Raw genomic sequence first — 24,239 nt, forward strand, 5'->3', positions numbered from 1 at the left:
CAAGTAAAAAACCTAGCTCTAACACCCTTGTCAACCACACTCTTTCCCAGTTTCCATGCATGGCCCCTAGTCCTCCCACCACCAGTCATATTTTCAAAAATATCTTCTGGATCAATCTTATAGAAACCCTTCAGTATTCGTTTATTCGTTTCTGCAATGTCACCACCTGGATGATATATACTTGCAAAGTGCTCACTCAGTAACTCAACTATATCAACAGATTCAGTTACCTCCCTACTATCGGCATTCTTTAAAATCATTCTGCCATGTACATTTTTCCTTTTACTTGCTACATATCTAAAAAACTGTTTAGGATTGTCTTTAGCCTGCATGGCCAATGTTCTTTCGTAATCCTTTTTTGCTTTTCTTACCACACTCGTTACCCTTCGGGCATGCGCTTTATACCGTTCCTGTGCCTGCCGGTCACCTTTCTCCTTAAATTCCCTCCATAGTTGTTTCTTTTTTTGCAGCTTAAGCTTAATGGTGATATTCATCCATTTAACCCCTACTTGATTTATTATTCAGACTCTAGGTATACAGTCAGCCATTGCTTCATGCAAACACTTCTTAACTGCCTCCCATGCACTATCAACTTCTAGTCCTTGCAGTTGTACATGCCATGGCAGTGAACCAATCAAACTCCTAAGCTTGTCATACTTTCCAGCCCGATAATTCCACATTTACCCTGTCTTAATTGAAAATTCCACACCTTTAGCCACCTCCCAAGTCAAGACCCTATGATCACTCTCACCAATTGGTGGCAATGTGGTCATATTTGATACGGCCAAATCCTCAGATGTAATTACTAGGTCAAGCACTCTCTGATCCCTAGTATTTTCCATTACATGCTGTCGCAGATAGTTATCCCTTAATAACCGCATAAAATCCAATTCCTTCCTCCCGTGTGTCCTCTCCTCACTCCAATCAATGCGACCATAGTTGAAATCTCCCATAATAATTACCCTCCTTCCACTCATTTCTTCTATTTGCTTGTGCATACTGTCACCACCATCTTTTCCATCACCTGGTCTATAGCAGCACCCAATTGTATATTTATTTCTGCTAGCCACAATCTCACACCAAATGGCCTCAAATGTGCCCTTTTCTCTATCCTGCAATTCAACTTCTATTCTCCTTGGCTGTAGGTCATCAGCTATCATCAACAATACTCCTCCCCCCATTTTATTCTCCCTGTCATTCCTGAACACACTATACCCATCACATTCAATCCCAGTAGCTATATCATCTACAGTCAGCCATGTTAACCTGTGGCTGACCACCAATAACCTGTGGTCTGGAAGTGCCAACCATGGCCAAAAACTCTTCCTTCTTGTTTCCTAATACTCCTAGCATTAGCGTACATGAATTTAAAACCCCCATTAGCCCCAATCCTACCTTGATGCCTTATATTAACTATCCCACTCTGATTTGTTGTCCTGATTCGCTCGGGCATATTATATTCATTCATACATTCAACTGCCTCCCTAAGGACTGTAAATCTAGTTTCCCTGAATTTGCACATCCATTACATCAGCAACACTTTCTCAAGTCTCCTTACACTGTAACCATTCAAATGCAAGCCATCAATCTTATATAGATCCTTTCGCCCATCGAACTCACTCCAAACATCCACAAATTTCACACCACTCGTCATACATAACCCACGCATAAAGTCATTCGCAATTATGGCCCTCCTTTTAAGCATTTCACTGTCATACCGTGGCAAAAGCATAATCATTCTAACTCTCTCACTCTTTTCTTTTGCTACCTCAAACAATTCATTCAGGTCTTCTATCATTTCCATTTTGTCTCCTTTCAAATCATTCGTACCTGCCACAACAATCATTTCTTTCACCCTTTCCTTTTGTCTCTAATAGACTCAGTTACATCCTTTATGGTCGCACCAGGTTGGTACGATTTTGTCAAATCCTCTACTAACACACCTCGCACTAACGAGTCTCCATACAGCACTCTATCCTTCATTTTGTTCATGTTCACACTCATATGCCTATTTTTCCTGTCATACTTTTTATTATTGGTTAGTTCATTCAGTCGACTTTTGCTCATACGCTCTAGCTGCTGTTTTGCCCTTTGTATCGTACCATTCAATAATGCGATCTCACTCATTGCATCTATCTCATCTTTTTTATTCTCTGAAAAACCATTAATACTATCATTCACACTCTCACAATTCTCTGATACAACCTTGCCGTTTCTTGTCATATCTCTATTTTCTTCATTCTGAAGTTTGACAAAAATATCACACTCACGATCCGAAATACACTTTAATTCCTCATTCTCCCTACATTTTCTACACACATTCACTCCTTTATTATCATCTAACCACACTCTGACCGCACTCCGCAAAGCGTGCATTTCGCAGATAGTACACTGAATCATCTCCTTTACATTACCGTTCTTGAAAGAAGATGGCGAATCATCATTACTGGCCGCCATTTTCCTTCGTACTGAAGCCATACTTACTAGTAATGTATTTTATCAAAATATAAATTATAAACACCAAAAACACACAAACAGACGCACTAAGATACGCAAGGCAAACAAAACTACACAATATTAAAGTAAATTTATCAAGGATAACTGAAAATAATGCTTATCTGGAGCTTTCACGAACACTACACACTACGAATCCCTCTAGCGGTGACTTCCCGACATAGATTATGTTATAAAACACTTTAGTACATTAACTACACTAATAAAACTACAATAATATACTAAAATTACACAATTAAATCTAACAAAATATTAATAAATCAACAAAAATCACAAATCTTTCAGGAGCTCTCCGACAGTACGTCCTTTCACCAACAAGCCTCGACACCTCAACACCAAGCGGAGAAGTAATTACTCAATTACTTCTCTGCTTATTAAATCAAATTATTGAAACCCTAATTTACTCATAAAAAGGTTAGCTAGCTATGCCAAGTTATCTCACAAATTATATTCCAATTAATAACAAATCAGAGGACTCTCTTATAGATACTTTTTATTACTATTTCTTATCAGTCCATCTATAACATATCTCCTAAATTACAAAAGGAATGTACAACAAAAGATGGAACAAACTTTACAGCGGTTCTGTGTCATACACTCATCTAAAGGTCCTGCACTAAAGTCCCTATGCTTTTCCTTTCATCTCGGGCCTTAGGCTTCCATCTGGAGAGTCTTGCTTCAGGGGAGCGTTTCGTCGGGATATTGGAAGGCTTTGGACTGCAATTTTCCAGTACTCGAAAAGCTCAAGAAAGAGGTTTCAGCATACAGGCTTGAAGATCGCTCTGCGGCTTTTGGCTTCGGTTGACCTCCCGTGGTAAAAAGACATCCGACTGAGAGTGCCTCATTTACATTGGCTATTTTCTCGTCATTCTGATCGGCTTCTCCTCTGGCATGGCTCATCATAACATCCTGTCCTCTGGATCCTATTTCTGGAACTTCTGACTCTAACTGCTGACTGTCTCTGGTTCTAACTGCCCACTCTGATAACTCCCCACTGCCTCTAACTGCCGACCACGATGTTCGGCTCAGTCCCTTTTTATTTCATGTTCTCCGGGACCTTGCACAAAGGGTTATAACCCCAAAGAATTTGGCACGTCTCCTTGATCTTCTGTTAAGACCGACCCGTTCTTTCTTCTCCTCCGTGCACTCCTTTAAAGCCTATCTTGTCGGGCAGCGGAAACTTGTCTGCATGCTGCCGATGTCTTTGACACTAACTTTGAAGGTGTTTATATGCAGAGCTCGCAAACAACTTTCTCATACACTTAAATCGTAAACAACTTTCTTATGCCCTTACATAGAGCTATTATACAAATAGCTCTATGTAAGGTGGCAAAGCCTTGCCTTTGTTTTTGACATTCTAGAAATTTTTTTAAAGCGGTAAATACAGTCAATTCCCATAGGGTTATTTACAATAATATTTAGCATAAAACATATAGAGACAAACAAGGTTATTTTTGTAACATTTTCATGGGACCTGACCTCTGTAAATATCGATGTAAAGCGCTTTGGCATCGAGTTTTACACTACTGTGTATCCATCTCCTTTGTCCAATGAAGCATCACATTATTGTAATAAGTAAGTAGATTACTAAAACATGACCTCCCTTTTGCAAATTCATGCTGTCCATCAAAGATAATACCATTGTTGCGAACCCAATTCTGGATCCTAGTTCTCGCTGTCCATCAAAGATAATACCATTGTTGCCAACCCAATTCTGGATCCTAGTTCTCGCTGTCCATCAAAGATAATACCATTGTTGCCAACCAATTCTGGATGCTAGTTCTCACCAGCCTCTCCAGCACTTTAACCACAACATCTGACACACAGATAGGCCTATAATTTGATACTTGCATTCTGTCATGTCCCTTATGAAGTGGCAGAACCTAGCCTTCCTTCCACTCCTTTTGTAATCAGAACATTCAGTTTTTCCTTCTTGAGTTGACTTTCTCATCTAGCTTATCTTAGCATAAACATATCACATCCCACCTATAGCCTTCTCAATTTCCAAAAAACTCTGTACGGTAAGCCCTCGACTCACAGTATACAACTTACGACCATTGTTCTTAAAGAAACACTTGTGCCATGAGGGTTTTTTTTTTTTAATTCACACAAAAACAAAGGGAAATAAGTAAATAATATTAATTTAAAGTCATATATTTCAGCTTGAATATTACGTGCCATCATCAGTGGCAAAGATTAACTATTGGTTGATAATATTTGGTAATCAAAGCACAAAGCAAAGTGTGCTTTGTGCTTCAATGACTAGTCTATTTGTATATAGAGAGTGATGACTTACTGCCTCAGTATCCCAGACCTGTGTAAAAATAAAGGGTCATCTCCAAAAATTAAGTCATCCTTCAGATCACTCTAGTCTCAATGAGTGACCTAAAAAGATCTAATACACTACATTCCATTAAACTTAGCAGTGGTTCTACCAGACAAACTCTACAGAAGCCTCTGCTCCATATAGTGGTAGGCAAAAACTCGTCACCAAGACAAGAAATCAGCCTTCACAAACAGCCAGCAAGAATCACTCATCTCCCAAGGTAAAGCAACCACTTCAAGGCCCTGGTAAAGGCTATGGCACTACAAGCTAACCTGTAGCTGGATGCAGTGATTTAGACCACTTCAATGGATCCCATATCCATAGAATGACACATCACCAGGAGCCAGGTCAGTGGGATATAGATCCAGGAAGATACTAAGGTTAAATCAATGTATAATTCATATATTTTCCATACACAAATTGTAAAATGGTGAAATATCTTCATGGCTAGTTCACTTGTATGTAGAAGCTGTTGACTTCAAATCAACGGATCCCATAATGTGTTAGCATTATGAGATCACTACTATACAGGTCTCATCAGTATTTAAGACTATACCAAATTTGAGAGCAATATTCTCAAATTTGGTAGAGTACATCCAAAACTTCCTTAACAATTCTCAATTGCATACAGAAGAGGATAATCTACCTAACAGATGATCCGTCTCTCTCAGAGACTTCCTCCAGTCACTTTCTCATATTTTTCTGGATTGTGCCTTTTTTATTGGTACTTTCACCAACCTTCGACCACTTTATAGTCACGTCAGAACACAAGCAGTCACTGATCAATATTCACACATAGTTCAACTGCAAAATGTATCAAACCAACTTATGTTCATAATTTGTTTCGTTCTATCTCTGTTATCTGAAACTGCCTTCCTCATGCTCTTTCTTCAATGAATGCAAGTGACAGCTTTTCAAGAAACTTGAAATAGACTTCTTTTATAACCAAATGATACACACTGTTGTGTTCAAGATTTTATGACCTCATGCATGTGAGGATAATAAATAAATAGTCACTTTGTACTAAATAAAAAAAACACTTCACCTACCTCCTTTCCTTGAATAATCCTTTCCTCTTTCAACATTTGGTCCCTGATATTACTAGCACGAGATTTCAGGGTTATAACATCTAATGGAGAACTTTCTCTTACTGCTTCTGGCTCAACTGTAATGATTACATAAATAAAGAGATGCAAATATATGTTGAACACATATACACCAAGCTAAGTCTCATGTCATTTTTTGCAATAGTTAGCACAAGATAAGTGTATATCATTAAGTCTTATTTCATTTTTTGCAATAGTTAGCACGAGATAAGTGTATATCATTAACAGTGCAAAGTTCATCATTCAATTTGGTCACCTGAATATTTAAACAGGAAAAAGAACAATCAGCTTCAATTTTATTCAAAGTTTAGGTCCAATTAAACTTCATTAGCTAATAATAGATAAGTACTTATATTTTCAGACAATAGTCTAGACCAGGGGTGGACATGTGGCTCGTGAGCTGCATGTCACTCGTGTCCACGCATCTCTTCATGATCTACCAGGAACAAAATAAACAAAAAGAGAAGAGGAGACAACAAAAAAGAGGAACAAAATAATAAAAAAAAAGGAGAGAGAGAGAGAAACAGGGTTAATAAAAATTACTGCAATAAAAAAGTTTAATTCGAAACCCATTAAATGAAGTTTACTTTGACCAATTAGAATAATTTTAGTTACTTATTTACTAGTAGAGGCCTTCCTTGTATCCATTTTCTTAGTCAGCTCCTTAAAATTAGTCGTGTAATTAGTCAAAGCAGGTCTTACAAACTCACTCCTCCATCGTATTGGTCAAAGGTAGCGGCTCTTCTAAGTCTTACTGGAAGTAGTTTGGATCAAAAAGATGCGTAGTTGGCCATCCTAGCCTAGACTAATAGTTTGCAGGATGTATTGCGTTAGTTTTAATTTATTTACTGGATAAATCTTGCACTTTTTTTTTTTAAAGCCTATTTCCGACTTGGTTAAACATAGATACCATGAAAACATAACCTACAAACGATGCTTATTTGTGTGTTTGTCTTTCGGATCCTGATTTCTAAGTGTTTCAGAAAAATAGTTGTAGAAAATAGCTGATGGGTCGGTTGCCAATGTTGTTAGTGAGCTGCCAAATTGACTTTAAGGTTTTCATTGGTGGTGTGAAAAGAAAGTCCAGATTTATATACTCGTTTTCTTGCACTTGATTTAGAGTCACATTACTCATATAGACAAGAGACATGAATGAATGTATAAAATAACAATTAACGTATTTATTGCAGTTGTTAAATAGTTGAATTAAAATAAAATGAACTAAAATAGCCGAGTTAAAATAAAATTTTAATCATATTCTATAATTTATATGATACAATAAGAACTGTACTAAAATTAAATATGTTTCTGTTTCACAGTTGTAAATTTAAATTTATAAAATGTTTCAAGACAAGAAACAGTTGAAAAATTTTCGGGAATTTTGTTCTGGGAATTATAGACAGAAACTAGCCACAACTCTTTAATTTATATATTATTAATACAAAGAATGATCTAAGGCAGGGTGGATATTCAGCAGACTGCTGAAGATGCAAAACAAAATTACGTGTCAAGTAGTCATCGTATATGAGAGACATTATAAAGGCCCTAGTGATGTGGAGAGAAGATTGCTCACAAAAAGATATAACTTTAGACAGAAATGTCATTAAACAGAAAGTATTATAGTTGTACAAACAGATTAAGAAAAGGAGCTAACAACATCAAACAACAATTGTGTTTTTTCTGCAAGCAGAGGTTGGCTTACAAAATTTCTCAAAAGATACTCACTTCATACTGTAAAAATAAAAGGAGAAGCTGCATCTGCAGATAAGCCAGCAGCTAGGGAATTTCTTTCAAAACTATCCAAAATTATTGAAAATGGTGGCTACACTCCTGATCAAGTTTGGAACGCAAATGAGACTGGCCTCTGTTGGAAAAAAATGCCAAGTAGAACTTATATAGCAAAATCACAAAAGTGTTGGTGGCTTTAAAGCAGCTAAGGATCATGTGACTATTATTTTGCACCAATGGGAGATTGTATATTAAAACCATTACACATTAGCTGATCCCTAAGACTGCAGGCAATGAAAGGTGTGAATTTTAACACGTTACCAATAATAAATTCGGTTTAATCCTTTATCGAAGTGTGTGCAAACAAAGTTTGCACCTGAAAGTATCTTCAGGACTGGGGTAAAGTGGTATAACACCGGGCAACCCCTTGCAAAGGTGGAGCAAGCTACCAACACTCCTATCTCAGTATCTCCCATAATGCAAAACACATCTCCTTGCGGATATGTATAATATTATGCATTAAGGGAAGGGCCACTACCCAGACTAGTTTCGACCTTTATTGAGGTCTCTTCAGTGGGAGCCAGACCCATTATGGGAGATACTGAGATAGGAGTGTTAGTAGCTTGTTCCACCTTTGCAAGGAGTCGCCCGGTATTGTACCACTTTACCCCAGTCCTGAAGATACTTTCAGGTGCAAACTTTGTTTGCACACACTTGAATAAAGGATTAAACTGAATTTATTATAGTCTGACCAAGTGAAAAATAAACTTTCAACATCTTTCTCTAAATCCAGAGTAATTTAATAAAAAGGTGGCACACCGTTTGGCAACTCCTATAGGAGGAGATGACCTTGCTAATGCTTCTTCCTTGGTATCTCCACTTGGGTCTGGCTCCCACCGAAGAGACCTCAATAAAGGTCGAAACTAGTCTGGGTAGTGGCCCTTCCCTTAATGCATATCCACAAGGAGATGTGTTTTGCATTGTGGGAGATACTGAGATAGGAGTGTTGGTAGCTTGCTCCACCTTTGCAAGGAGTCGCCCGGTGTTGTACCACTTTATCCCACTCCTGAAGATACTTTCAGGTGCAAGCTTTGTTTGCACGCACTTGGTTAAAGGATTAAGCTGAATTTATTATAGTCTGACCAAGTGAAAAATAAACTTTTAACACGTTACCAGTGCACTGGAAGGGAAACAAAAAAGGTTGGTTACAAAAAAAATTTTTAACGAATGATTCTATCAATGTTTTGTTCCAGAAGTTAAATGCTATTTGATGGAAAAAAATCTGGATTTTAAAGTTTTATTGATTAACACAATGCACCTGGTCTTCCTGTTTTAGAACACCCAAATGTGGAATTTTGTTTTCTGCCACCTAATACAACATCCTTAATACAACCACTAGACCAGGGTGTGATTGCTACATTCAAAACTTACTACATAAGAAGAACATTCCAATACATTTTGGATAAACTTGATAAGGATAATTTACTGACATTTATTGATGCGCAGAAGAAATTTTCTATTTTGTGTTGCGTCAAACTTGCTAAGTTAGCATTATCAGAATTGAAACCATCAACTTTAAATGCATGCTTGAAAGCTACTGCTAGAAAGTGTGAAATAGAAAAACCCTGTACCTTTGCATACAACTGAATATCCCAATATCATCAGATTAGCACATGCAGTTGGCAGAAAAGGATTTGATGATTTTTCATCTGCAGATATTGAAGAATTGATGGTTGACAAGGCTGTTAGTGATGACGAAATAATAGAAGCTGTCCTTGAGAATCTTGATGAAAAAGAAAAAAGGAATGATGATGATGATGAAGAAGAGATTCTACTCACTGCAGGATTAATTAAAGAAGGGCTTCAAATGGCTAGTAAATTGCAAAGTCATTTACTTACACATGATCCAAATACTGAATGAGGTGGACAGTTTAAACGTGAACTGAATTCAAAAATAAGTTTGAAGTACTATCTGGAATCAGTGAGTTTCTCATGAGTGAGTTTCTCATATTTCTTATGCCTAAAAGAAGAATTATACAAAGATCTAGTCAAAACAGGATCTCATCAATTAATTACAGAGTTCATGGTTAAAAAAAAAAAAAAAAAAAAAATCAACCTTCAGAATTATTGGAAATTAGTGCTAATTTAGTTCCTTTTACTGAAAAAAATGCTTTGCCATTGCAGTATGAACAGGATGGCCAAAGTTTCAAGTGATGCAGCTACTGTCAGAAAGTGATAGCAAATAAAATTTAACTAATAACGATATGTGAGGGCATATTTGGGCCTTTTCGAATTTCTGGTTTATTAGTGACACACCACTGTATTTTCTTTAAGAAAAATACATATGCATATACTTTAAATAAGTATTTAAAATAAAAAATTTCCATTAAAATTAAATATTTTATTCAATGATTTTCGTGTTTTGTTTGAAAATAACTTATTATTCGTATCAGGTTTTCACATCTGGAACCATTCTTCTATTTTTTCATAAGCACTGTATTCTTTTTTGCACGGTTTTCATTTACACGGTTTTTTATGCAACCAATCTACCGTGTAAATGGAGAATTGGGTGTATTTTCTACCATCAGTATAATAATCCATAAAAATATTTTTTTTTTTATAATTGCCAATATGCAGCTGTTATTACACTTACATTTCAATGAAGCGATTATATATATATATTATTATTATCATTCATTTTACTCGGTGGGAAATATTAAAAAGTTTTCATGACTGATACTGAGAGATAAAGAGATGACATGTATATTTGAAAAGATACTACTAGTTTACTAGTTTCATTGAATTGATCAACATCTTCAGGTATCACAATCAAAGAAATATATAAAAAATTACAGAGACTTAAAACTGCATTAACAGAACAAGTACAAAAGACAGTAGCGTGTTTGAAAACAAAATGCGAGCTTGAGTTCCAAATAAACATAGACTACATGCTGTCACGAGTGTGGCAATACTGAACAGAGGCAACGTGTGCATCAGAGAGATTGAAACTTAGGCTGTTGTTGATATGTGAAGAATCTAGAGAAATTTCTCTAGATTCGACAATCTTTCTCTCAAGCTCATCATTATTAAAAACCATTATTAATAAGTCTTTTTAAGAAAAAGGAGTTCATTTTCTATTTTATTAATAATGGTTTCTCTCCTAATAAGATTGATAAATTTCTTTCTCTCCATCACTCAACTGCTTCAGAAGATCCGTCTTCCCCCAGAGCCTTTATTTCTTTGCCTTACATCAGCTCTCTTTCACCAAAACTAGCTAAAATTCTCAAGAAATTTAACTTTAGAAGTTGCTTCTCTACGCTCCCAAAACTTCGCTCAATACTTAGTAAGCCTAAAGAGAAACATTTTTCCACTCAGTTTCCAGGAGTCTACAAGATTTTATGTGATTGTGGAAAGCCATAGTACAGACAAACTGCTAAATCCATCCTTCTACGTATGGAAGAACACCATAGAGATATTTCCTACAACAGGACTAGAGCCAGCGCTCTCTCTAGTCATGTTCTTTTTTCTGTTAACTCAGATGAAGGCCACCAACACATTGTAGACTGGACACAAACTTCTAATATCCATGTTTGCTATGATGAACTTGAAAGAAAGATTGTCGAATCTAGAGAAATTTCCTTAGATTCTTCCCATATCAATAACAGCCTAAGTTTCAATCTCTCTAATGCACACATTGCCTCTGTTCAATACTGGCGCACTCGTGACAGCATGTAGTCAACTTTTATTTGGAACTCAAGCTCGCAAAAATTTTCAAAATGTACTACTGTCTTTTGTGCTAGTACTGTTAATGCAATTTTTAAGTCTGTATTTTTTTTGTATATTTCTTTGATTGTGATACCTGAAGAAGTTGATCCATTCAACGAAACTAGTAAACTAGTAGTATCTTTTTAAATAAACCATGTCACCTCTTTATCTCTCAGTATCAGTCATTAAAACTAATTAATATATATATATATATATATTATATGGAAATATAGTCAATTTATAATTATGAATCTTTTTACAATTATTTCTCTACATTAGTATTTTAATAGTTTTGGATTTGTAGTCACGTATGATCATCACTTGCAATGTGAATAATATTGAAATTTATGTTAAAACAAAATTTATAATATGTGAGATTTATTGTACTCACTAAATATCTGATAGCTGTAATAATTTCAATGGTTTTATATGTAATTCATAACTGTCTGTTAAGTGTTGTAATATTTGTTGTTCATCAAAAAGGCATTTTCTTTTTTGCTAAGAGAATGTCAGCCATTACTAACTTCTCACTCATCACTTAGTGGAACAAGTGAACATGCTCACTGAGGGGGTTGGTGATTGATAGCTGACAGAGAGAGCATTCAGTACCTGAGTAAAGTGGAAACAAGAAGAGAGAGAATGGCAATTTGAGAAAGCAGAGAATTTTTTAAAGGAAATTTTTGAAAACTTGGCAGTTGGAATACATTAACAGAGAATTCCTAAAAGGGAATCTTAGCAAGGTGAATCCTTAGACTGAAAAAGTTGAGACAGTCAACAAGTGAACAGTAAATAAAAGGAGATATTAAGTAGGTATTCTGTTTCAGCATTCAAGGAAATACAAACTGGAAAGTTTGTATTTCTTTGAATACAAATTGGTGGTATTAATTATTTTATCAGAACAAGTGATGTAATTAGAGAAATCTGAAACTATAAAATGGTTTTAACGAAGAGGCTCTACTCTGATACAGTTTTTAATAATTGTAATAAAACTGTCTCAGGTAAGAATATTTATACTGCAGTGAAATAGTGAGAATGAATGGAAAAATATATACTAAATCAGCAAATACTGCATAGTCCTATGGAAGTTCAGAAGTTTTGTATTTTGATAAATTTGATAAAGATCTCAATAACATTTATTTTTTTCGGGAATTTGTTGTGAAAAACAAATTGCTCGGTCTAGTAGACTGATTAAGTACATGTGAAATAAACTAATAATAAAATGGGTCAGTGAGACAATGACTTTATTCTTTAAAGATAACGAGAAAAGTATAGCTTTTATTTATGGCTCTCAAATCTAAAACAAATCTCAAACTTTCATTTGGTTTTTCAATTAAGACGAATGGGTTATTCCATTGAGAATTTCATTTCCCAATTCTGCCTTTTCATATTCTGCAATAGTCTCTGAAAATGCTCCTTGTATTTCAATGGAGTCTGATATTGCCTAATGTAAATAGGAGATTGAGTAGAAATTTGTACTGAGTGTTCTAATGCATTAGTGCTACACTGAAACAATATGAAAAAAATTCAAAGGCCAAATTGTGAATAGAATTGCAAAATTCTATTCCTTTCTTTACTAGCAGCTGCTAATTTCATTGAATTTTTCACTAAGTTCTGTTATGTCTTCAATGTTTTCCTTCTTATCATTATTTAGAGTATCAATATTAACAGCTGATCATTGTTGTCAGTGTTTTCAAAAACTTCTGGAGACTGCTGTAATTTTACTTTGTGATTGATGTCGTGTCAAACCAGTATTATTCTAGTTCACATAAGAATACTGTACCATCAATGAAATTACAAGCAAAATCATGACATTTCAGAACATCAATTCTAATTATTAATTATATGAAGAGCCAAAGGCTTCAATTCGGCAACATATAAACTTATTTAATGGCAATTCTCACAGTAGAGTATATGTAAGTTCTGTTTGCTACAAACTTGGTATTTCTAGGTCTACCTACTCACTGATGAGACCTCAATAAAGGTTGAAACCGGTCTGGGTAATGACCTTCTCTCACTCATAATGTAGAACAGTAATACAGCTCCTAGGAGCTGGGTTTCACATTATGGGGAAATATCAAGAATAGTGATCGGAGCTTGCTCCACCCTTACCATGAGTTGCCTCAGTGTTGCACTCCCTAAAGGGTCAGTTGTAACACCATCCAGGTATTTGCTTATGCTTGGACTCGCCGAACTTTGTATATTTACTATATTCAGCATGAAACTCTTTGAGTTTCTTATTCGGCTATGAAACAATATGGGATGTAATATCTCTTAACTTAAATAAATCAATTCTAATTATTACTTGTAAAATTGGATTAGAGAATTCTGGAAGAACTATTAATGGATGAAAGACTTTCAAAGGAAAACATGAGTTTGAAACAAAAACATTTATTTGCTTATCAGCTGAAATTTCTGATTCAAGCATGCCCTTTGGGTTAACTGGATAACTCAAAACTGAAATGTCATTTAGAATTAAAGTTTTAATTTTCTTAAACTATAAGAAATGAGTGAAATATGTGCATCTGTGTCTAGTGAGATATCACAAGACACATTCACCATAAATCCTTGTAGAACAGTCAAAGGTTATATCCATTAGTCTAAGGAGCTAATGTTACATCAAATTCTCATGAATTGCCTTTAGCTTTTCTCGTGTCTAATGAGTAGCTTGACATTTATGTTCTTGCTAATATGATATTAAAATCATAATCATTTCTAATTTTTTTTGTTTACTCTCAGATTTAAGTTGTTAACTGAATTTATTCCTAACACAATAGTATTTAGCAAAATGACCAGGTTTATTACATCTAAAACATCTGTGAAGATATCTCTTCTAAGATGTTTTATTCTTGTCAGCTGTAGGTAGAAGGATTCTTGGATATTGTTAAGTTAGACATCATCTTAAACAGAAGCTCCTGTCCATTCACAACTGAGCTCTGCTGTTTCTATTTCTTCTCTAAGAAATATTTTTAGTTTCTCTAATTCTCCCACATCATGTTATTTTATCTCAAATTTTGAAACAAACTTCTTTAAAGTCTTAGAAAATTCCCTGGACTGTTTCTTTTCCTTAGCATTAATTTACCAAAAGGTCCGTAGTAAAAGTCCAAAACACTCTTTATTACTTGAATGCTGATGGATTTTCCAAATTTTAAACCTTAATTCTCTCACATTTGAAAATTATGATATAAGCAAACTTTTAAAGGTTGCTTAATTATCAGTCTCTTAATAATAGGGATGTGTTTAGAAAAGTTTTGGCTTTGCCCACAATTTATAATGAAGTATAATCAACAAGTGGAAATTGACCATTTTCCTAAATCCCTAATTTTTTCTGCATATTTTAAAAAAATGTTTATGTTACCATAACTATCACCTGAAAAAGAAGGTATTACAAAGTTTGGATTTAGGAATTTAAAAAAATTCTTCATCCTTAATAGAAGTAACCTCAATACATTTACCACTATCTCCTGTAGCCATTTTTCTTGAGTCAAAATTACACTTCTGCAATCTAAAATGAAGTCAAGTCACAACCAATCCTGTCAGCTGCACAATTTTGTTAAATATCAGTGTAGAGATTCTAACAATTTGTTTATCTCCTTAAAGAGACTGTTTAACACATCGAGTGTTACGAAATTATATAAGAGATCAATCTGATTGGTGCAATGTCTTAACTTTAATTTTTCCGAATCCATGAAATTATCGATTCAAGACCAAAAAAAAAAGAAAAAAAATTACATAATACATACTTTTTTTTTGATTCAACGGTACTCAGCTATATCGCATAATTAAAAAAAAATTAATGACTAGAAGCCAAGATATACCAAAATAGAAAAAATACTATTCATTATGTGAGTGCACAACTAGTTTCTTCTTCTTAGAAGACTTCATTGGGTGCACAACATGAAAAGACAAATATAAAAAAATATGCATTAAAAGAGGAAGCTATAAATTAACTTGCAAATATATTGCTGGCATTTGAAGCTGTTCTGAATGTCATGGTATTGTTAGGCACATTCACGCAGGCATGATCTTGTGTATACCAAACTTAAATAGCTGATCAATGAGATAGCTATAACCTATCTGACAATCAGATAGGTCAGTGTTTCCCAACTTTTTTGATGTCGCAGACCCCCTGTAGCAAATGTTAATTAACTGCGGCCCTCATAAAATCCAAAATGAAAATTTTTTATATTTTACATATCATAAAATGAAGTAATAAATTACAATTTTACAACACTAAATGTGTCATTTACGACAATGCAATACTGTTATAAATGGAGATATTCAGAAGAATATGAACATATCTGTTAGGCCAGATGTAAGCAACATGATAAGATAAAGCTTAATGAAAATAAACTATCCCGGGGGTCCACGGACCACAGTTCGGGAAACACTGTCTTATAGCTAAGGTTAGTATTAAGATGGACCGGATTGAGAAAAATTTCTGTGGATTCCATAATTCTTTTCTCCAGTTCATTGTAGCATCTAAAAATATTTTCTGATTTGTTCCAGATCACTAGATGAATGACAGAATCTTCCTTGGTATGGCAAGCAGAATTAAGAATGTGAATTAGATAGTATGCTGGCTCTAGTTCTGCCATATGTAATGTCTCTCACATGTTCTTCCATATGTAACTCAATGGATTTCTCTGTCTGACCAAAATAGAGCACACTGCAGTTGCAATGTAGATACCTACATGCACAATAGCATAATTATCTACCCCAGAAACTTTGATCATTTCTACTTTAGGTAAATGTGCTTGCTCCCTCCTCAGTGAAGAAGAAGAGATCACCAAAGGAACTACAGTTTCTTCTTACCACCTTTCAGGAAAATGGCTATCCTAAACAGACAGTTCATAAGCTATTTTTTAATCTGCCTTGCCTGCTCACTGAAATGAAGATATTACTGATATAAAAGGCTTTATATCTCTACCTTATATCAGCTCCATTTCAGCAAAGTTAGCTAAAATTCTCAAGAAAATTAAAACCAGTACTTCTTTTACTCCTCTTTCCAAATTCTGTTTTTTACTTGGTACACCTAAACCGAAACATTACAGCCTAAAGTATCCAGGAGTTTATCAACTTTGGTGTAACTGCAATGTGCCATATTTTGGTCAGACAGAGAAATCTCTTGAATTGCATATAGAAGAACATGTGAGAAACACTACATATAGCAGAACTAAAGCTAGTGCACTATTTAACCACTTTCTTAATTCTACTCGCTCTAATGAGGAAGATTCTGTCATTCATCCAATAATCTGGAACAAATTAGAAAACATTTTTAGATGCCATGATGAACTGGAGAGAAGAATTGTGGAATCAACAGAAAATGTCCTCAATCCAGGCAATCTTAATACTAACCTTAGCTATAAGCTAAGATTGTGACTCTTTAGCTATCCAAGTTTGGTGTACACAAGTCATGACTGTGTGAACGTGCCTGACAATACTATGGCATCCAGAATGGCTTCAAATGCCAGCAAGTTAATTTATAGCTGCCTCTTATAATGTATATTTTTTTGGATTTCTCTTTTCATGTTATGCACCCGATGAAGTCTTCTAAGAAAATGAAACTAGGTGTGTATTCAAATAATAAATAGTGCTTTTTCTATTTTGTATTTGTATCTCTCGGATTCTAGTGATTAAATTTTTTTAATCATATATATATATATCTACCCTATATATATATAAAATGATAAGCTTTTTATGTCCCGTTTGTATGTCACTTTTTTTTTAAACGTTTTGAAACTCAGGAGCTACCCTGAGTGTTGAGTCATCAGAATTCAAGGAGAACTGGCCTATCAGCCCGGAACTTGGGGGGGGGGGCATAGCCCCCCCCAGTATATGTGTACTGAAACCGAAAACCGTATACGTTTTCTAGTGACTTTGTCCTCTAAACAGATCTCAAAAGTATAGTTTTCATTTAGAAGGCCTTGGATCCAAATAGTTGTATAGCATTATTATTATCTGTTAATACTATAGAACTATTTGGATTCCAAGGCCTTCTAAATAAAAACTATACTTTTGAGATCTATTTATCTCTAGAGGACAAAGTCACTGACTTAGTGAATCATCCTAGTATTGGTTTTTTTTAAATATACTTAATCAGTCTGCTACACTGAACATTTTGTTTTTCATGACAAATTCCTGCAAATAATAAATATTCATTAGTTCTTTATTAGGCATTTTCTGAAAATATAAAACTTCTTGACTTCCACAGGATTATGCAGTGCATGCTTAGTCCACATCATTTCATTGGAGGATAAATATTCTTTACCAAAGTTTCTTTTACTACTTTATGTACACTGTCTCAGAGTAGAGCCATTTCAACTTTACATTTTCAGATTTCTCTAATTACATCAATTATTCCAATAAAGTAATTAATATCATCAGCATCCTTGAGACAAAGACGAAACTTTCCATTTTGCATTTCTTTGAACACTGAAACAGAATGCTTACTTAATATCTCCTTTTATTTGCTGTTCACTTGCTGACTGTCTCAACTTTCCAGTCTAAAGAATTCGCCTTCCTAAGATTCCCTAATTGGAATCCTCTATTAATGTATTCCGATTGCCAAGTTTTCTAAAACTTCCTTAAGAAAAAAAAAAGTTCTATGTGTTCTCAAACTGCCATTATCTCTCTCCCCTTTTGTGTCCCCATTAATCAGATACCAAACACTCTCTCTCTCTCTATCAGCCATCAATCACTCACCAACCTCCTTGGCGAGCATGCCAAGGAAGTTTTATTATAAAATGCTTTCTTTCTATTAAGTGGTGAGTGACAAATTATTAATGGCTGACACGGTGTCTTCGTTAGGAAAAAGAAAATGTCTTTATGATGAATGACAGATATCACAGAATTACATAAAGAACCATTGAAATTATAACAGATATCTAGTGAGTAGAATAAATCTCACATATTTTAGATTTCATTTTAACATAAATATCAATACTGGGCATATTGTTCAAGGGCGGTCTTATCAAGTTCACAGCCTTGACCATTGATGGCAACACTATCAGCAAGATTTTTTTTTTCTAAATTGGTACATCTGTCATAAGTATCACCATGTGAAATTGCAAGTCATTCTATCAAGTAGTTTGTTTTATACAGCTGTCTGAAGCAAAAGTGTTGTCTGTATCCCTTGAAATGAATAAAATTGGGGATCATGTGGTTATAAAATTCTTTGTAAAAGAAGGTTTAACGCCAAAAGAAATACATTCAAAGTACATAAATGTGTATGGGCACTCTTCTCCTTTGTTTTCGACAATTAAGAAATGGGCTGCCGAGTTTAAACGTGGCTGTACCAGCCTTGAAGATGATCCACATGAAGGCATCCAAAAAGTGTAACACCACCAGAATTCATTGATCAAGCACAATATGGTATTGGATGACTGGTGAAAAGTGCATGAAATTGTTGAGACTATAGGCATTTCAAAAGAACCTGCAGGATATATGTTGCATGAAGAATTGCAAATGAAAAAGCTTTGCGCAAGATGGGTGCTGCGCTTGCTTACAGCAGATCGAAAACGCACGCGCATAAAAATCTCTGAACAGTGCTTGGAGTGTTTTAACAATAAAACTGATTTTGTGGGTCGATTTATTACTATCATTCAGACTTGGATTCACCATTACACACCAGAATCCAAACAGTGGACAGAAGCTGGTTGTTCAGCGCCAAAGAAGACAAAGTCATGGCATCAGTGTTTTGGGATGCTAAAGGCACTTTGTTTATTAATTATCTTGAAAAGGGTAAAACAATAACTGGCGAATGTTGTTCCGATCTTTAACCAGACTAGACGAAAAAATTCCTGAGAAAAGACCCGGTTTGGAGAAGAAAAAAATCATCTTTCATCAGGACAATGCACCTGCCCACAAAGGTGTTTTGGCAATGGGAAAATTAAGGGATCTGCACTATGAATTGTTGGAAAATCCACCCTATTCCCCAGATTTGGCTCCCTCTGACTTCTATCTCTTCCCAAAACTAAAATGCTTCCTCACTGGTCAGCATTTTTTTTTGAATCAAGAGGTGATTCCAGCTGTAGAGGAGTGACTGAAGTTCTTACTGAGAACCACTACAAGGACGGGATAATGGTGCTGGAATAAATGTATTAGTCTTAAGGGAGATTATGTTGAAAAATAAAAATAATTTTGAAATTATAAATTAGTTTTTTTCATTGTTAGGCCGATAACTTTTCAGACCACACTTGTGCCTATTTTTTGTGGCTACAAATCCAAAACTATTAAAATACTAATGTAGAGAAATAATAGTACAAAGATTCATAATTATGAATTATGACTATTTTTACATTAGTTTTATCTTTCAAATTTTATTGGAAAAAAATTCCTAAAATAAAAAAATTTTATTTGTACATTTACATTTACAAATAAAACAAATTTATAAATAAATTTATTTTATAAATTTATTTATAAATTTATTTTAGATCTATGTTAATGCTTAGATCTAAAATAACAAGATTCTGATTGAGCATTATGTGATGATTCATTATTTACAATTTATGGATGAGTACTAGTTTCAGAATCATCTAATGCTAGAGATAATTGGCAATTATCATCCTCTTCAAATTACTTGTATCTACATATTTTATTTTTGTACTATTTTTAAAAATTTCGCATAAATTATTAGAATTAAGTTTTATTTACAGAATCATCACGATGGCTATTATAATCATCATTAATGGCTAACTGTAGGAATAAAATTTGCCATTATGAAGCTTACAATAACCATAGTGATGATTCTTTAAATATGTCGTATGTATATTATTCATACCACATGGTATTCATATTATTCATCTTCTAGAGTAAACAAAAAAAAAAAAAAAATACCAATTTCATGCTTTTGCATGAAATTGCATTTTTGTTTTACTAATTATACGTGTTAGATGCAATACTTCAGTACAAATGTTTTGCTAATCACTAAAGATAAGTTTTACTGCAGTAAAATAGTGATTGGTGATTTTTTTTTTATGCTGCATGATTTTTTTTTTGAAATAATACAATACTATATATAGGTGATAAAAGAAATTAATTTAATTCTCAGCTATTCAATGGTAATATTTAATAATTGCCAGATTCCAATACTTCAAACTTTGTAGTGCATGGGGGAAGCAAATTAAGAGCCAATTAAAAGAGCTCGGGGAGGAGGGGAGGAAAGAAATGATAATCCCAACAAATGGATGAGCTCAATAATAAACAGATTACAGAATGTAAGCCAGGATAACTAAATGAATAACAACAATGGAATAGTTTGGAGTAATGGATTTTATCATAATAAAATAACTCCAAAAATGGAGTAATTTTATTATGATAAAATGTTTGCTCTAGTATCAAGAGCATTCTCAGCCCTATCCTAATTTATGCTCACACATAGACCTACGCTACAAATTTTAAATTAAACAGATAGTACAGAAAACCTAAAGACTCAACAGTGAAAATGCATGAACTACTTTAAATAACAGTGTAAAATACATAAAGATCCTAAACATAGGTTTAAAACTAAAGATGTATTATAAAAAACTAAATAAATAATAAAATGCTGCATATGGTGGAACATATAGTGAAGAATTATTTTCCATAAGAGGGATAACTTCAATCAATAATTTCTGGTAAGGGTGTGGTCAGTGATGCAAGTTATCACACAACTTCCTCGGTATATACCAGGGTGGTCTAAAAGGTTCTCAGCCTAACAATGAAAAAACGAATTTATAATTTCAAAATTACTTTTATTTTTCAACATAATCTCACTTAAGACTAATACATTTATTCCAGCAATGCTTCAGAGCTATTATCCCGTCCCTGTAGTGGTTCTCAGTAAGATCTGCAAAATACCCCTCTACAGCTGCAATCACCTCTTGATTTGAAGAAAAACGCTGACCAGCGAGGAAGAATTTTAGTTTTGGAAAGATATAGAAGTCAGAGGGAGCCAAATCTGGGGAATAGGGTGGATGTTCCAACAATTCATAGTGCAGATCCCTTAATTTTCCCATTGCCAAAACACCTTTGTGGGCAGGTGCATTGTCCTGATGAAAGATGATTTGTTTCTTCTGCAAACTGGATCTTTTCTCATGAATAAAAATCTGTAGTCTGGTTAAAAGATCGGAATATGAGTAATATTCCGCAGTTATTGTTTTACCCTTTTCAAGATAATTAATAAACAAAATGCCTTTAGAATCCCAAAACACCAATACCATGACCTTTCCTACTGATGGAACCAACTTTGTCTTCTTTGCCGTAGAACAATCGGCTTCTGTTGGATTCTGGTGTGTAATGGTGAATCCAAGTCTCATCAATACTAACAAATCGATGCACAAAATCAGTTTTATTCTTGTTGAAACGCTCCAAGAGCTGTTCAGAGATTTTCATACAAGTGCATTTTTGATCTGCTATTAGCAAGCATGGCATCCATCTTGTGAAAACCATTTACATTTGCAATTCTTCATGCAAAATATATCCTACACGTTCTTTGGAAATCCCTACAGTCTCAACAATTTCATGCACTATGGTCGAGGCTGAGAGCGTTTCAGACCACCCTTGTACGTTCTAAGAGAGAACTGCTTTTGTGAAGGATCTTGGTCCAAAGGCTTCAATGATGGAGATGGCATGTTTTGAAAGTCCAGAATGTTCCAGTTCAAGGAATTTTACATAACTCAGATGTTCATCACAATAAAAAACCATAAATCTTATAGTCTTGCCAAAAAATGATAACCCATGTGGTAGGAAATTGGATAAACACCACAGCAAGCTAAAAGTGAGGATTTATGCTTTACAGAGGCTAAAAAGATATAAATCTTGTTAATGAGTGAAAGGACACCTGAAGACCAACAGACAGCTTTACTAAGTCTTATGTCAACATGGTCATTAACTACTATAGGGATTCTTCACTTCCCTCCCCCCCCCCCTGCAAAAAAAAATTGGTTAATGACATTAGCATTCCTTGTGCTAAAGGCATTTCTGAAAGAATTGTCAAATTGCTCAGATCTGCTGGTCATTAAGCATCCTTTTGTTCCATTCATATTTCTGCCTCTTGAGTTATTATACTTGGCAAAAACTAATAAAACTGGGATTGTTTATTGTGATAAGCATCTCGATTATGTAAAATTCCATGAGATAGAATAGTCTGGATTTGCAGAATATGCATCTCCACTTATCACTGAGTCATCTGAAATAAAACTAAGGTCCTTCACAGAAGTGGTTCTCTCTTAGAACATTTATCCAAAGTTGTGAAGTCTTGAGTCATTAACCAAAGCTGAACAGAAACGAAGGAGTGAAGTTATCACTGTTATGAGAAATATTTCTTCCCCATTAGTCCCGCCATGTGCAACAGTTTACTGGATTTTTTTTTTTTTAAATAATATCTCTATTGTTTTAAAATTATGTTAAGACTTAACGTATTTTAGACCATAAAAAAAAATTCATATCAAAGATGCCCAATACTAGAGTAGAAATTTTATGAAAATAAAGCTATCATGTAAGTTATTCCTTCTTCTCAAGGAGTCACAGTTATCAAAACAAATACCAATACCTTGCAAGGTATTTATATCCTCAAAATGGGCACCAACAATGGTTCACCAACAATCTACTGTAAGAGCATCTTTGATCTGTCAAAGATATCAGGAAAATCCTATCACTGTGAATAGGCTGTTCAAAATAAATAAAGCCAGATTCTTAAAATGAAATTGTCAACCAACTGTTCTCATTTCGATTCTCTAAAATAAAGAACCCCATACAGCTACTTCTCTATCGAGTTTCAACAAACTGAGCTGCATAACTGAGAGGAGACCTCCACATAGCCTTTAAAGAAATGTGGAGAACCGTTTCTTTAAAGGGCTTCTGACCTAATGTCCAATCCTCACCTTCTCGTGGTACACCCTGTTGGTTATCTACCTGGATACTGAACGAACGAGGATGGGCTGGCAATTTGGGATTTAGCCGACCAAATTGTATTCTTATTAGCTTAAACCAATATACAAAATGATGGTACAGCATGACAAAATTTCATGCCAGCTGGGACATCACCCAGTTAAACAACGGTCCCGTTGTTTTCGCCAGGGAACCAGGGTGAACAGCAAAAAGTCAGCTTCTGTAAAAAATCTGAAAGCACACCCCAACTTACCATTACCAGAGTTAAAAATTGGTACTATCAACATAAGAAGCCTGAATGGCAAAGAAATGGAGCTAGCTGAGGAACTAGATAAGTACCAGATCGACATAATAGGGTGACAAACAAAAAAGACAAAAACTGGTGAGATCTTTCTGAGCAATAAAGACAAAATGTTATATTCAGGCAATGACAATCAAGGAAAAGAAGGAGTAGCCATTGTATTCAACACAAAATATGAGGCTAATCTTCTTGAATGGCAGGCAATCTCAAGTAGAGTGATGTGGGGAAATATCAGAATGGTGAACTGGACAATCAGACTCATTTGTGCTATGGTCCCACAGAAGGTTCTACTAAGGTAGAAGTGGAGGAATTTTTTGATGCTTTAGAGAAAGCAACTGACACAATGAAAAAGGAAAAGTTGGTCCTTGTTGGAGATCTAAATAGCAGAGTAGGAAATGATTGTCAGACATACAAAAATGATTGGGGAAAATTTGGAGAAAAGAGCAAAGCAAATAATAATGGCAAATATCTGTTGGATTTCTGCTCAGGACATGGACTGGTCATTACTATAGTTCACCCACCGTTTGAAGGTCCCTGCTTCGCGTCTTTCCAAGAATAGTTGATTCATGTTGAAGGGGAGAAAGAAATGAAGGACGTCCGAATTGGTCGCCAACACGCGAAATCACGTGCT

The 24,239-nt window shown here is 34.7% G+C and overlaps 1 protein-coding gene across 1 annotated transcript in view; it reads right to left on the bottom strand.

Annotated features, from left to right (window-relative positions):
• The window catches only part of RhoGAP1A (Rho GTPase activating protein at 1A), a 587,523-nt gene that overhangs the window by 312,285 nt on the left and 250,999 nt on the right, over window positions 1-24,239 (bottom strand). Inside the window, exon 12 of the mRNA XM_090414103.1 lies at window positions 5,890-6,005. Coding sequence (XP_090270229.1) covers window positions 5,890-6,005 — 116 coding nt within the window. The remainder of the gene's footprint in view (window positions 1-5,889; window positions 6,006-24,239) is intronic.

The sequence above is a fragment of the Typopeltis vanoorti genome, chromosome 24, assembly GCF_054136105.1.
Source record: "Typopeltis vanoorti isolate ZY-2024b chromosome 24, IOZ_Tvanoo_1.0, whole genome shotgun sequence".
Classification (NCBI taxonomy): Eukaryota; Metazoa; Arthropoda; class Arachnida; order Uropygi; family Thelyphonidae; genus Typopeltis; species Typopeltis vanoorti.